General features: G+C 31.6%; 1 protein-coding gene across 1 annotated transcript in view; it reads left to right on the top strand.

The window, feature by feature from the left end:
- The window catches only part of LOC113518509 (uncharacterized), a 47,768-nt gene extending 31,987 nt beyond the window's left edge, over window positions 1-15,781 (top strand). The window contains exons 4-8 of the mRNA XM_026903476.3: window positions 9,299-11,613; window positions 11,810-11,935; window positions 12,068-12,152; window positions 13,106-13,285; window positions 14,151-15,781. Coding sequence (XP_026759277.1) covers window positions 9,299-11,613; window positions 11,810-11,935; window positions 12,068-12,152; window positions 13,106-13,285; window positions 14,151-14,314 — 2,870 coding nt within the window. The 3' untranslated portion in view covers window positions 14,315-15,781. The remainder of the gene's footprint in view (window positions 1-9,298; window positions 11,614-11,809; window positions 11,936-12,067; window positions 12,153-13,105; window positions 13,286-14,150) is intronic.
- Window positions 15,782-16,039: the final 258 nt, after the last annotated feature.

Here is a 16,039-nt window from a genome sequence, read left to right as displayed (position 1 = left end):
TATACAGATCATCTGGATTAATATGCTTTTTTATGCAACTTAGAATGGCAAACAAGCTGACGGACCACCTAATGGAAAGTGGTAATCTGTCGCCTATAGACATGAGCAGTACCATGGACCCAACAAAGTATACTGTTTCGCCCATAATACTCCCCATACGTTGCCATTCCAGATGACTAAGGTGTTATTCCTATGTACACTCTGTATTCATATCGCTTGAAATCCTATAAATTCACTGCCATATCCCATTTTTCAAACCGAAACACAGCCATACAAGCACAACAGTTTCATGGTAGAAACACAAGTGGGACAGAGGTACCCAAGCAAGAGACTTTTGTACAAAGTCTCTATACCTACCTTATGGCGTTATAGTCTAATGTATACGATCAAACTCTTACAGAATATAACTAGTAAGTAATATGGAAGTTTAGTTAAATGTTCTATCGTCTGAGTATTTTAAATATTCAAGTGATAGAATATAAAATTTTTGTTGCGTAGGTATATTTCGTGGCAAACTAACACTACTCTTGCCACGCCTCTCAAACTTGTTCCGCGAATACATTAGTAAAACATAATCGTTGCAAGATATGTTTATGTAAATTTCTTAATAGTCGATGTTATTGAACCCATAGAGAAATTTAAAATTTATCGGAATCCTGTTATTTTCATATTATGTGCGTATATTTCTTGCTAATGTTAAAACCCTGACTGTTGGAGTTGAGAAAGTGCCTCTTGCGCGGGCGCTGCCCCTTTTTATTTGCACCTGCTCATTCTTTGCACATGGTGTAATGCAGTTTCGGTGCAAGGCTTGAACTGCATTGTTGGAATGCCAACGCTTTTTATAAAGTGAAGCCTCTCGCATGCGATATTTAACTTTTTCGTTAAACATGTGGCACAAATTATATCTATTCGAACCTTAGAAATGTTTAATCTTAGCACGAGTAAATTTGTAAAAATGGTACTACAATAATGTCGTATGTAAAGTCTGGCATTAATTTCCATTACCGGGAAAATATAGTCAATATTACGCGTGTAGTAAAGTTTACTGCAGGCTGTTTAGAGAGTGGAATTTCATATCGCTTGAAATGAATTATTGCAATAATAAAGTAACTTTAAAACGAATTCCCGCGAGGAAAGTAAGGCAGGCATCCCGGCGCGCGGTCATTAAGCGCCGGCGACCACGACCTGCCCATCAGCTTTCATTGTTCACCCACCATTTTGCATGCGATGCCGCCACAGTAGGTTCCGCTGCAATTCAAAACACTTGCTTTATGAATTAACTTAATTGCTGATACTTTATACATTCACAATTTTATTTGAGCAATTAATACTTATCATAATTCTGCAGTATTCTTTGCATGTACATATATTTATTATACATTCGGTGTATTTCGTAGTTTCAATTGTATTCATAGGTTTTTTCAGTATTTATAGTCTATAAAATGTACATACTGATGGTATGTCTATAAAAATCAAGCATCATTAAAAGAAATTGTATATTTTTTATTTTTGCAAAAGGAAAAATAATTTACGTTACAGATTAAAAGTAATTTCGCTTCAAAGAAAAACCTTGGAATTATGTTGTTATTTGAACTTAAAAACACTTTGATGGGCTTTAACTTATCCGGTTGCCATTTAAGTTGAACGTCTTGGAATTTCCTTCGCGGACATAATAAAAAATATATTAAGCAGGATGAGGATTGTATGTTTAAAGAAGGAAGGCATAAGGTTGTTCTTAATGGAGCGGTTGAATGAAAGGAGTTATGATGTTATTGAATTCCATTACTTTCTTTTTCACAGTGTGCATTTTACTTAAAAATGCCATATCAGAAATATTATTTTATATGCTTCAATTCAGGCATGCAAGCAACGCAGCGTTCATTAAATAAAATCAAAGTAAAAAGTAGTTATTTAAAAAAAGCTTTTGTTGATGTACAATGTTTGCCTCACACTTAAAGAAATCTCTTAATGAAAGAATTAAATAAATTTCATTAATTAAAATTCAGTTTCTTCCTACCATTCTTACGGCAGAACAATGCTGCGCCTAAATAGTGGGAAGCCTGTTATATTTGAAATTGGCAAGTAATACATTATGTAACAACAAACATTGAAATGTTTTGAATTATTAAAAGCTGCCCGACGACCTTTGCGAGGTACAAATGTTGCGGTTATGACTGTCTTGTCTTGTAGAAATTACGTAAGACGTGTCACTGGAGAAAGTTAATTTAGTTTTGAAAGTGAAATCGATTGCACTTTCTTTCACTTATCTATTTTGAAGTTTCGCTGTTGGAATCCAATTATTCAAGGAACCAAGGATGTATCTGTCTGTTCATTTTTTAAAAGACTTCCTGATTGATAGCGAAAAGAAAGAAAAAATAATGACATTAATTTAATATGAGACAACTCTACAAATAAACTACTAAATTGGTATAATAAACTTATGTTACAAAAGAATATTAATAGTCTTAAAGTCTTTAAATTTGTGTTTTTAAAGCATTCTCAATGTCTGTTCTTTAATAAGAGAATACAGTTTTTACCATGTAAACTACTTATTCTCTATTACATCTCTATTATTTCACATAAAACTAATTAGATAAAGGACAATATTCCGCAGTGAGCTATGAATGGCTTATTTCTATCTATAAAATATACGGCTAGCTTATAATGTTCCAGTTTTATAATTATAAAAAAAATTATAAGAATGGAATGCATATAATTTGTAGGTGTATACCTCTCTACCTACAATTATGACGCCGTAATAAAAGTACGGGAATGTAAAAAAATGTGCAAACAACTTTGCAAACACGTTGGAGCGGTTTAAAGGCCGCGTCCGGATTGCGAGGGGCGACGGCGGAGGGCACAGGCAGCATTCCAGCTTCCCGTGGTCACGACGACGTCACCTCGCTCCAGCATGGCGTATTCTTTCATATATTTAATTTGATTTCTTTTAACAACAATGAATGAGAGTACGTTAACGAAATCATAGTTTTAGACTACAGGTTTTTAGGTATTAAAAATGACTTTCGTTGCGACGGAAGTGAAGCGCGATATGCAACCAAGGGGCGCCGCGACCCTGACATCTGTGGTGTGCGCGAGCGCCGTCTCGCGCAAACGTTCACGGTCGCCGCCCTCCGACGAACGCCTCCTCGCTAAAAATAACTTAGATTTACCGATCGAAATTTTTAGTGATCAAAGTTATCGTTAAAGTTTTTTAGTAAAGGCTTATGGTTTTCGGTTTCGTAGCTGGGATTTTTCCATTATGTGCCTAGTTATGAAGAGAGATAGGTCAATGTGTAGAGGTTGGATATTAGCTCGTGAGGTTTTTTGACCGTGGGAGGAGGACGAAGGGGTCAGGGTGCTGCGCGGTGGGATGCGGGGGAGCGTCGCGTGCGCAGCTCGGTGTCCGTCCCTGGCTCGGAGCAACGCCCCCGTCAAGGGCGGCGACGCTGCAAATTTCTGCAAGTCCACCGCGACTCAGTGCATCGCGCCCCGCCGCGGCGGCTCCGCGTCGCCGCTCGCCGCTTACCGCTCGCACGCCGCCGTAGGCGCACGCCGGACGCACCGCCCTATGTTAAATAACTGTTATTTCAGTCGTTAATGGACACGTTCCGCATTCTTAACTCGATCCTCTTTCTTCCGATCGGGAGATTTGCGAAATTGTTTATCCTTGAATAAGCGCAGTAGTCTTTTGTTCACACGAGATATCGATTTTTTGTGATGCGATCAATTTTTGAATAGTTTAAACTGAATTTTATAAATGAAAGTGCTGTGATAATAACTAGTTATGGATGTTTTGATTCCTGTATAGTTTCCTTCATAATGTTGGAAATGAGAAAAATGCCCAGACGTTCGGTGTCTCATCACGGTTTGTACAAAAACTTATATACATACCTATGCATTTATTAAAAATGTTTCAGCTTTGTATATCACTTATCATTAATATTATGAATATCACTGATATATATTATTTTAATACCATCTCATACTATGACGTATTAAAATCGGTATAATTAAACTGAGGCTTATTAAAAGATAGGTAGATATATTTTTTAAATAAATATTTTGATTCATTATTAAGTTAATAATATTAATTTAATTTAAGCATTATTTTTATGTCATTACTTATATTTATATATCTCAATAGACATCGAAATAACTATAACTAAATAACGAAATAGAACTTGGTATTCTAAATAAATATATATATAAATGTAGGTAAATAGAATATAGGTATGGACGCCACAGTATACCCACTATGTAAGATCATTGTACACTACTATTATAATAACCAATGAAATATGAAATATCGTGACGGATTTGCATAAAATTATACAATCACTAAAATTATATACCATTTAAAAAATTATAAATGTGAATATTCATTTTCATAGAGCAGACAACCACCCATCTTGAGACCGCTACCCATTCGGTAGGTAGGTATTGTATGTGGCCTCCATTTTAGAACCTGTTTGCAACGGTGGTCCGGTCTGCGACAAATTCAGTGTTTTTATAAAAAAAAATGTATTGATTTTGTTCTCGCTTAATTTTTTGCACATCATCATTAACACAAAAACCCAATGATGTCCCACTGCTGGGCGAGATTCTTTTCAAAAAAAAAAAACATATTTTATTATTCTACTATACCATGCGGTCATAGTAATTTGGTTTTGTTTGAGTTTTCCTCCTTTTATACTGATAAATTATGCTTTGTTTCACTTCTCGTCACGTACAGTATCCTGGGGATGAAAAAAAGCAGTGATGGAGTGTATTTTTACACAATTATATGAGGAGTAACTTTTGTATTCATTATGCCTGTTTTAGTCAATACTTCTTACCAGACTGCCGAAGAAAGAAAGTAATATTTTTTGGTAGTTTTTGGTTTGACAAAATCTTTTAGTAATTTCTTTTTATTGTTACTTCTTATATATATACACAAATTTTACAATTCTTAAATTCTTTATTTACAGGTTTAAGCTGTATAACAATGCATAGCTATTGAATAAAATTACATTTTCAATACACTTTTGCTGATTAGATAGATTGTGTGTACGAGCTATTCTTTTGTAACAAGTTTTAGGGTTGTGCATAGATATGAACATATGCTTATATATTCTACTTATCAAAGAATTACAACTTATTAACTTCATTAATTTTGACGATATTATTTATGAAAATATATTTAATTGAACATTCTGACTACCACAATGAATGTCACTGGATGACTACACTAGAATGTGTGCTAGCTTCATATAACTAATTCGGTTAGGTATTTACATAAGCTCAAGAAAATATACCAGGGATTTCTTTGACCGATTCTATATGCATAAATAAATTATAATACCAATATTTATAATCGCGAATTTGATTATGGATTAATATATATCAATATTATTTTTACTCTTATTAAATGCTAGGGACTTGATAAGGGTATGTAAGTTCTAACGCCAGTAATAGTATTCCGGAATACGAGTGTATGCTATGTATTCTGGTTATTACTACTACCTAGTTATTTAGCTACTACATAATATAATAACGAAAATAGAAATAATCGAATCGATTCTCTCGCTTTATTTCCTTTCATAAATTGAATTTTTGTTACCTACTTAAAAGAACATGAGGTAGGCACAAAATTTTTATTGAAATCAGATACAGATTGTGTCTGAGTTTTAATGTGTGTTGTATTTAATGGGTATTAATATATTATACGTGCTGGAAGTAGTAGCATCTATAGTTATTTTCTATAAGCAAAACAAGTTTACGCAACTGAATAAATTGATTCAATGTCTTTGTTCCAATTTAGTGACGAAATGGCCTTTGCAAAGCAAATTATGTACTTCGACAATCTTTAAGGCTGAATTTCAGTTACACTTGTCCAAATAATACCGTTTGAAGCGTGCCTGGTTTAAATACAATACCTATAATTGACGTTGATATACATCCAAATGTAAGTATGTAGGTAAATATGCATATTTAAAACTATTATTTCATGAATAAAATAACAGTTGGTCCGCGAACCCCTTCTGTGAAACACAATAATTATTACTATAATTTTTACTTTAAAATATCACTGATGTATACCCAGAAAGTGATAGTGTGTGACAAGAAGGCATATAGTATTATCAAAATAAGGCATTCACGATGTTTACATCCTATAGAAGAGGAAAGAGAAGGTTGTATAAATTCGTATTATGTAGTATTAGTATGTAATCAAATAAACTCAATTTTCTTCGCGGTAAGATGAAATCACGCATCATCTACGTAACATATGATAAAGCACGTAATATAATGTGATATTTATACAAAAGATAATATCATTGACTATGAGCATAAGACACTGTTTGTTATTAGTATGTGTGCGAGTGCATATAAAATTAAGGAAATGACTTTCGACTATAATAATTTAATATTTACAATTAGAATAATACGCAATTCAATAAAAATGCTTAATAATGTAATAAATAGTATTTATATTACGATATAGAATATGATTAATTGATTGAATTTTATAATTTGATCGATTAATGGTATCTTGTGTTTTTTAATTGGTGCCAGAAAAGTAAACCGTTCATAAATAGTAAAAAAATAGCATTGCAACATTGTGAGTGTCACGCGTGCATAGCCAACTCTTATTACGCTTTTTTTGGAGATCTCCATGCTGTAAGTCTTAGGAAAAACATCGGCAGGAGTCTTATTTTACAATTTAAATGTTTATTTTAAATATTATCCAAATCTTTCTGTGATTAATATATCTCCATCTCCTCACAAAGTGTAAATCGTAGACCATGTTATTAGCTTAAATTCTTTTTTTTTTTACATATTTTCTTCCTTTTGTTGATGAACAGATATAAAAAAAATCTATATGCAGAAATGATAAGGAGTATCTCCTAATTAATTTATTTTATTGAAAAAGTAACTATAAAGTAAGTGATCAAATAATCTGTATAATCAATGTCCATAATAATGTCTAGCTTGATAATGTTCTTTTACAATAAAATTCATTTACAGCCTAATCTGACATACTATTTGTACTGTACTAATATCGTGCATAATAAGCCTGACGTGTTGTTTCATCATGCTCTGAGTCAAATACCCAAGTTATAAATGAAATATATATTATAGATTCTGCGTATATTGCTAATAAGAAAGAATTTTTTGTTATTTGTCCATAAATGTTTGTCATTTTTTTTTAATTTGAAACCATATAAATTTGTATCTCAATAATTTTATGACATTGATATGATTGAATATTTTAAATTACAATAAATATTTTTACAATCTATAGGGTTGATTTCAATTTTGTTATGAATTAAGTTGTCATAACGTTGTAATTATAGACGATGAGTGTATTCATAAACTATTAAATTAAACTGTAAAGAAAATAACTTTTGAAAATTAAAATAAATATATTGTTAAAACTAAAAATATAATTTGCCGTTTAATGTAGACACTAGTAGAAATTCCAAATATTCAAAACGAAACAAACAAAACTAGTACCTATGTAAACACACAACAAGTGTCAGTATTGCCAATAATGCAAGTAAAATCGACTTATGTTTATCACGTTTCATATCTGTTAATCTATTTTGTACGAAATATTTTGTAAATCAATTCGTATTTACTCGAATTAATGAAAAAGTTTTGTAAAACACAAAGTACATATATTATATATATTATTATTACGTATACATTATCAATATATAAGTTTATATTGTATTCCAATAACATTATGTTCCATAAAAGGTACAATCGATTTTAAGCGTAAAATAATGAACATGGGAACAAAGGACTAAAGTGGAAGTAATTTTGTTGATTGCAAAAAAGAAAAAAATCACTAAATTCTATTCAGAATGGGCGAAGTTTATGAGTAAAATATGTATAATTAGTTAAAGAAATAATATTTTAAACACTAATGTTTCTAATTTAATATTTTTAATTAATTTGGAGAAGTAATATTTGAAATTAATATAAGTCAACTATTAAATTTTAAGGAATAAATAAATTCAACCATTAAACTCAACTGTAGTTGTAACGCATAGAACTAACATAGAGAAGGCTTGAAAAATTCATATGGCTTAGAGCAATAATTTTATTTCTCATGTCAATGAATGTAAGAATTTTTCCTTTTCTAAGTAGGTCATAACCTACTTATCTACTTATATTAGTAATTTGCCATTGAATATTCTATGCTGGTAAGGTATAATTTAAAAATAAAAAATAGTTTCCTTGTCCGTTAATTTCAATTTCATTATTATATTTAAAAAAGTATTAAACATATATTTTTTGTAACCATTAATAAAAAGTGTAGTTCTTTCATAAAATTTATTGCATTTATAGAAATACTATAACATGCATACCTACTAATGGGACAGATATTCTTTGTTCTCTTGTGTGTTTTATACTGAGTATTTTGAAAAAAAAAATCTAAGTATAAACTACAAACTACTAATAATAATAATGTATATTGCGATTATTGAATGTGTCATTATTCATTTTCATTCAGAATAGTAATACTGAGATGGTATGAAATATATTATCGGTGCTGTTGCCATATATGATTCATACTCGTAGAATCACAGTCATCTTTGTTTGCTATCTAAGACCAAGGATGTGGTCATTTATTTACTCATGAGATCACGTGTCATCAATGCCTAATATGCATTATTTATTTTTCGTAACAAATTTATTCCAGTTTTACGTTAAACTAGCCGACCCGGCGAACTTAGTTCCACCTAACAGTCTTTTTCTTTAATTTTTTAGTTGTTTTATTATTATACTATTAATGATTATTATTTTGTTATTTTGTTATTATGATACCTAAATAATGCCATTTTATTTTTACTTATTCCAAATCAGTGGTGGCATGCGCGTGATCTGCGCGCAGTACTGGACAGTACTTGGACATTGCAACATTACTTTCTTTAAGAAACAATCTTTTATTTTAGAATAATCTAAAATAAAAGATTGTTTCTTAAATAAATGTAGCCTAAGTTACTCCTTATTACATCAGCTACCTGTCAATAAATGTCTCGTCAAAATCAGTCCAGCCATTTCAAAGATTAGCCGGAACAAACAGACAGACAGATAGACAGACAGTCAAAAATTCTAAAAAATGTTATTTTGGTGTATGTACCGTATATATATTCATATACATGTAGTAAACAATGGATATTTCAATATTACAAATAGACACTCCAATTTTATTTATATCTATAGATTATTTTTGTACTTATAATTTTTATCGGATTATCTTTAAAAATTGTATACATATATTTATGTTTTTTTAATTTTTAATTTACAGATCGCATCATTAAAAGTGATACTGAAGACAAGAGTCTCTCAAACGATGAGACACCTCTTCCGTCTTGTCCTCGACAACCGCCTGATGGAGTAGAAACGCCTTCTGATGTTGTGGAGAAGATGCCTGAACCCCAAACTCGAGTCCAATCACGTATTACAGTTGGTTGGCCTTCAACAACTCGAACTCGGTTTTCTTATTCATCGAGGACTCAAGATGCCAGAAGTGAGGCCAGCGTGAAGGATAAAATTGCTATGTTTTCAAATGATCACTCAACATCTTCAGATCGTTTGGACAAATGCGGTACACTTCCAACTCGGAATTCAACCACGAGAAAAAGTAACGCTTATATAAATAATTACTCGGATGTCTCATCATTAGACAGACGTTTAACTAGATCTCAAGATAATTTGGATGAAGTACCTCGTTCCTTTAAACTTTGTACAGAAAGGCGAGAAGTATTAGGGGCTATGGAAATAACGCCAACACAAAATTCAACCATCACAAAAATTACCAGACCTCTTCACACTGATAATAAACCTTTATTTTATGGTAGTACTACAACTTTACCCGCAAACAGTGATTCCACATTTACGCCACCTATATACCATGCACGTAGTATAAGTGATGATAATAGTAACAAGAATGTACATAAGTCAAATTTAGAGTACTTAATAGAACAAAGAAAAAAGTCTATGTCGAAACTAAGAGGTCTAGTAATATCTGAGGCACAAGCGCCAATAGTTGATTTACCAGCAATAAAAGTTCAAGAACCAGTTACAAAATCTTTTAATGCAAAATTAAATCAAAGTAATATAAACAACAGAGAAAATAAGATAAATAATATAAAGCCCATAGACTTAAATGATACTAAGTGGAAGACTACTCTTTTATCTAATAACATACCGAAATATTCTCCTGCGTTTAAAAGAAAATCTTTGCAAGTATATTCTCCTGGCTCCTTATCGAAGGAATCTACACCAGAACGTAAATTATATACGAAAACAGATAATAAAAATAATAATTTGTTATCAACGTCAAAACATACAAAAACTTCATTAGAATTAAACACTGATGTAACAAGAACAACATCTACATTGACATCTGAATCAATCTTAAAATGTCAAGTCCCAAAAAAAGAATATAAAGATATTTTTAACCCTGTTCGAGATTACAAGAATGTAGATATCAAAATATCAACTGCAGCTGATATTGTAGATAGTGATAATGATTCTGCAATGAGTTCAACTCAGTCAAGTTACAGGTCATCGGCTTCTTCCCCTATGAATAATTTAGAAGCTGTTGAGTCAGATAGTTCACGCCTTTCACCAAGAATATCATCACATTATACACATTATTCTCATGCTAAGGCTGAAATTCCTATCAAGTCTCCAATAATAGAGAAAAACTGCGAGGAATATATCAAACGCAATGTTTGTCGTTCAGTATCGTCGGATACGAACGTTTCTCTCAGTTCATCAGCGGGTTCGGCAGCTACGTCTGGTTCACAAGCAAGTTGCAGTTCTCTTGAAAGTTCTGTTACTGACTCTGAAAAAAGAAAAGTTTCTAAATCGTATAATATTGATACGATTAACAGAAGAAATATTTTAGCTTCGGCGAAATGTAGAAGTGGAAGAGACGACAAACTTAAGTCTCCTGTTATTGAAGCTAAATTTTCACACGAGTCTGTTGACAGTCCTCCTAGTCCAGTTTACAAAGCAACTGATCGTCTTTCTACACTCACGTCATCAGTGAGTGCTGTATCTAATAAAGGCGAAAACAGACGTCGCAATAAAAAAATTGCAGAAACCGATTCAGACAGTGATAGTGACGTTAATATTCGACAAAGAAAGACTGATTATAAAAATACGAGATTAAAACGAAATGCAAGTTACTCTAATAAAATTAAACAAACAGAGAACACCTTGGAAGTTACGAAAATTGATGATGTACCGAAGAACATATCTGAAAAAATAATAAAAGAAATAAAAAAAGTTGGCCTTGACAATATAAAAACTAAAGAGCACATACAAACAGTAAATAATAGTCTCAGTTCAAAAATTAATGAGTGTATAATAAAAAAAGAAGATGACAATATTAAACACCCAAAAATAAATAATTTATTGCATTCAGAAAAATCTACAAATTCAATAGATAAACAAGAGATCTGTGTTGATACTACTAAAGCAAAATTAAATGACATTTCAAGTGAAGATGTTAAAATTCCAATTTGTACTGTTAGTTTAAAACGCGGAGCTGCTTCTGGTGTAGGGCTCATTTTAGCTGGGGGCATTGATTGTGAAGCTAAGGATGTTACGGTACGTAAGAATTTATCTATTTATTGGTTTATAAAAATACTTATTTTTAAATAAAGGTATCAAGTCAAAGTAGCATTCATTTAGTAAAAATATTAAAAGAATATTGATTATTTTTTCTTTAATATCATTTACAGTTGCAATATTAAACGTGAATATTTATATAGTACAATAAAATTGTATGAAATTTTTATTTTAGATCCATCGAGTGCTGGCGGACAGCGTGGCGGATAAGGCGGGGCTTAAACGAGGCTCAAAAGTTCGAAGCATTAACGGCTATGTAATGGCTGGATTAACGCATGCACAATCAGTTACCATACTTAAGGTGCTTAGTATTATCTTAATAGTACTTATGCTCAGTTAATATATAGAAATTGAAGAAACATAAGAATCCCGAACTACAGTAAATTACGATCGATAAGTATATGGTCATAATAATTTTTTGATTTGTTTTTAGGAACAACGTTCAGAAGTTGTAATTGAAATCGAGGACGAGTCCAGAAAAAATAACGCAAATGAAGCAAGATATGGCTCTGAAAATGGTAATTGAAAAAATAAAATAAAATATATTATCTATAATAATAAATGGCCGTGTAGTCCCGGCATAGAATAGGCCATCCCTTCCTTTTCCATGGGTGCCGTAAGAGCCGACTAAGGGAGGGCGAGGGATGGGCAGCAGCGTCCCTCTCTGTAAGGTCTTACTGCGGTTTCCAATCCGCCTGCCAAGCGTAACATTTACTAGCAAAACCCCTCAAGGGGGAGGCTTATGTTTAGTAATGGACAGTTAAAGGCTGATATGATGATCTATTATAATTCCAGATTTAAAGCTTTATGTGAACTCATGCTGTAGTGGTAAATATAACAATCACAATTTGCCATTTCATTAAACCTATTCAAATTCAATATGCCAGATGGCGAGACTATTGATGGCACATTCATTAGGTTTTTTTTTAAATTTCCTGTCCATTAACTTATAATTTTTTCTTTATCTGTTGTATTTTCTTATATATGTGATTTAGTTAGATATGTCTTTTACATGGGTAGTGGTTTTAGTTAAAGAAAATTGTTCGAAAATTGCACGAAAATATCTAGAGTTTTTAAAATGTTTTTTTTTTTGGCATTATATCACTTAATGTTAAGTGGAAGTTTCACCTAACTGATCGCACTTACACCGAAATTTGGAGGTCAGAGCAGTAGTAGTAGTAGTAGCCAAACTTTTTAACTTTTTGTCATCATCATCATCGTATCAGCCGTTATCTGTCCACTGTTGAACATAGGGGGGACATATTTCGGGGGTTTTATTACTCTTGGCAGGCGGGTAGGCAACCATATTTTTTTTTTTTTAATATTTGAGAGGGTCGCTGTTGTCCATCCCTCGACCTGGGAGTTTATAGACTTTTATTATAAATAAATAGAAATCATTAAATCCAAAAAGATAATATTTTCAACAATACATAGTTTTAATTTTTATATGTATTATTTATATTTATTTCAGCGGAGTCGAAGGTCCGACAGGAGGCTAATAAAACAGAAACTGTAGACAATAAAGCTAGCAATGTGGTAACCGTTTTGTTGGAGAAGGCGGGAGGTGGCGCGGGTCTTGGTTTTGGCTTGGATGGTGGACGAGATTCACCGCATGGCGACAGACCTCTCACTATCAAAAAACTATTTGCAGGTTAGTATCTAGTAAATGGAAAATAAATAATATTTTATCACATATCTGAACTTTAAATAATATGTAATACTTATGTAAGTTCTCACTTGTTGGTCAACAACCGAATGCATGTTATTTTCGTCTTTTTACTATGTCTTTGATATTTAGATGATTGCAAAGTTCCTGGTAATAATAAATGAGATATGATGTTGCATTTGTCGAAATAAATTCTTTCTAGCAATCCCCTAGAGCACTAGGACTCAATTTATTTTTCATGTGACAATGAATTATTGAGTTGTAATATTGTATGTCGAAGTTGATCATGAAAGATGTATCTATTATATATTTACTATCTTAATTTTATATATTGATTACCAAATAGTAGATTTATTAAAGTAGGTGGTAAATATAATATTTAAAGGTGAAACAAATATATAATTATATGTATCCTATAGAGTTGCGAGTAGAGTTGAGATAAACTGTGTGTGAGTAAATGAGTGATGACAGATGTCATCTTAACCGCAGACCGTATAATGTAATATAGAATGACTGACGTGTAATTAAATATATTTGTAAATATACTTTAACATTCTAATAGGGATTTCAATTGGCTTCGTTTTATGTTAGATAAAACCTAAGAAGATTTTAATAATTCATTAAATATTTTGTTTGTCAAAATGAATGAACGTGTCATACTTACATGAAATTATGATATTTGACTGAAACATCAAATAATTAAAAGTTTAAGTAATCACGGGTCATTGTGATAAGTTGATATTGCTACTATAAAACGATTTTGACTTATAGTTTATCTAATAATTTAATATTATTATTTCCAAGATATTTTATATTGTAGTTATTTACTGACATATTTATTAATTTTTAGGAGGAGCAGCAGCTCAAAGTGGTCGCGTTTTAGTCGGTGCCGAACTTCTGTCTGCCGGAGGGCAGTCTATGGAAGGATTCACTCGCACGCAAGCTTGGGCCGCACTCAAGGCGCTGCCTTCTGGTACCGTCGCATTAGTTCTTAAGAACCCAAAGACCACATAGATTTCACGAAAAATGTATATAAATATTGTGACAAGTAGTAAGGGTCTAGAATATTCGTTATTCACTCGAATGAGATCGCATAAGTCGCCTTAGGCCGAATCAGGTAGGCGATGCGTAAACATCTCGAAGAATCCGGTTAGCACGGAAACTAACAAGAGTCATTTATCTACGAACATTCGCCGAAAGGTAAAGTAAAAAAATGCCAATTGCTGACAACGTTCAATTTGGTAGTGTGCCGAACGTGAAGCGCGTTTCACCTTCTGCAAAGTGTACCTACGATTTGCCTATTTCTTTAGTCAATACTCTGATAGATTCATTGTAAATAAATTGTATCTCACTTACAATACAAAAAAATTTACCGCTTAAGATTTTTAAGACTGCTTTATTTTGTTGAAATTATTATTTATAAATTTGATTAAATTAATATCTACTAGTCTGGACAGTAAAATAGAAATGGTCTTAACTGTCTCGTATTAAGCTTTGTACTTATTGTGATTTTCAAAATTTATTTACATCGATGTATTTTTTGAGTGCCATCTAAAGACTGAAAAGTTACAAGTCTTGTATATGCACTTACCTAATATAAAACACGAACGAAGTAACATTTGACGAAGTCAAGTGCATTGCCATAAGAGTTATTGCACTTGCGCAATGTAATTTGATTCTGAAATTAATATCTAGTAATAGAAAACCTTTATGTACTCATAATAAGAGTGGTTATATATTTCTAGGCTAACACATGAATCCGTCTGATTATAACTGTATTTTTCTATCTAATAATAACTGTGATTGTGTATGCTATACTATGTTTAAATATATCCGGTTATTCAGTAATGATTAATGACTTAATACGTCGATTTTTAATTTCTCAATAGCATCATACATATATTTTATATATATATTAACTTTATATATGTTCATTTATTATATTATTATGATAGAATGCTAATATTGCAACATCTGTGGTAGACTTAAGTAGTTTACATATTTTGCATTCCAGTAAATAACTAATTAATAAAAACAATACTTTTTACCATATGATATATTTTTCAATAGGTACTTTTATACACATTAATATATATAAAAAATACGCAGTAATGAGTACCTTACTCATTATTTAATAGTTACTGTATTATTGTTGGAACAATAAGGGGCGAGTGGTTATTTTAATTTTCATTCAGCACGGTATAAATTATTATTAATACGATGTAGTATGAGTAGGTACTTACTTGTCTACTTTTTAGTTACTTACCTAATTGCCCCAATCTTACCAATAATTTTAATTAATAAAATTCTAACAATAAGATTGTAAATAATTTGTTTTTATTATGTATTATTTTTACTAATTCTGCCGTTGTAAAATTATTTAGTAAGCGAAGAACGTTTCAACGAGAATAATCATCGAACTGTTTATGTTATTCCTCTCTTTTGTATTCTCAAAGACAAAATATATATCACTATACTCTTTACCACTGTTTCTTTTCCGTACTTATATACCCTTAGTGTTCTAGTTTGAAGAAACCTGTGATATTTTATAATTAATTTTAAACGAATTTTTGTTATTTACCAGAGGTGAGTATTAGTTTCAAACACCAATTTTATCAAGAATCATAATCTCTACATATTTATGAGCTTTTTGCCCAAATGCATGGATTTCAGAAGTAGCAAAACTAATGGAGTAGATAACTTTTGGACAACCACGCAATAAAATAGACTAGATTTTAA

The sequence above is a fragment of the Galleria mellonella genome, unplaced genomic scaffold, assembly GCF_026898425.1.
Source record: "Galleria mellonella isolate WM207_F2 unplaced genomic scaffold, CSIRO_AGI_GalMel_v1 utg132, whole genome shotgun sequence".
NCBI lineage: Eukaryota > Metazoa > Arthropoda > Insecta > Lepidoptera > Pyralidae > Galleria > Galleria mellonella.
This window is presented reverse-complemented; position numbering and strand designations above follow the sequence as displayed.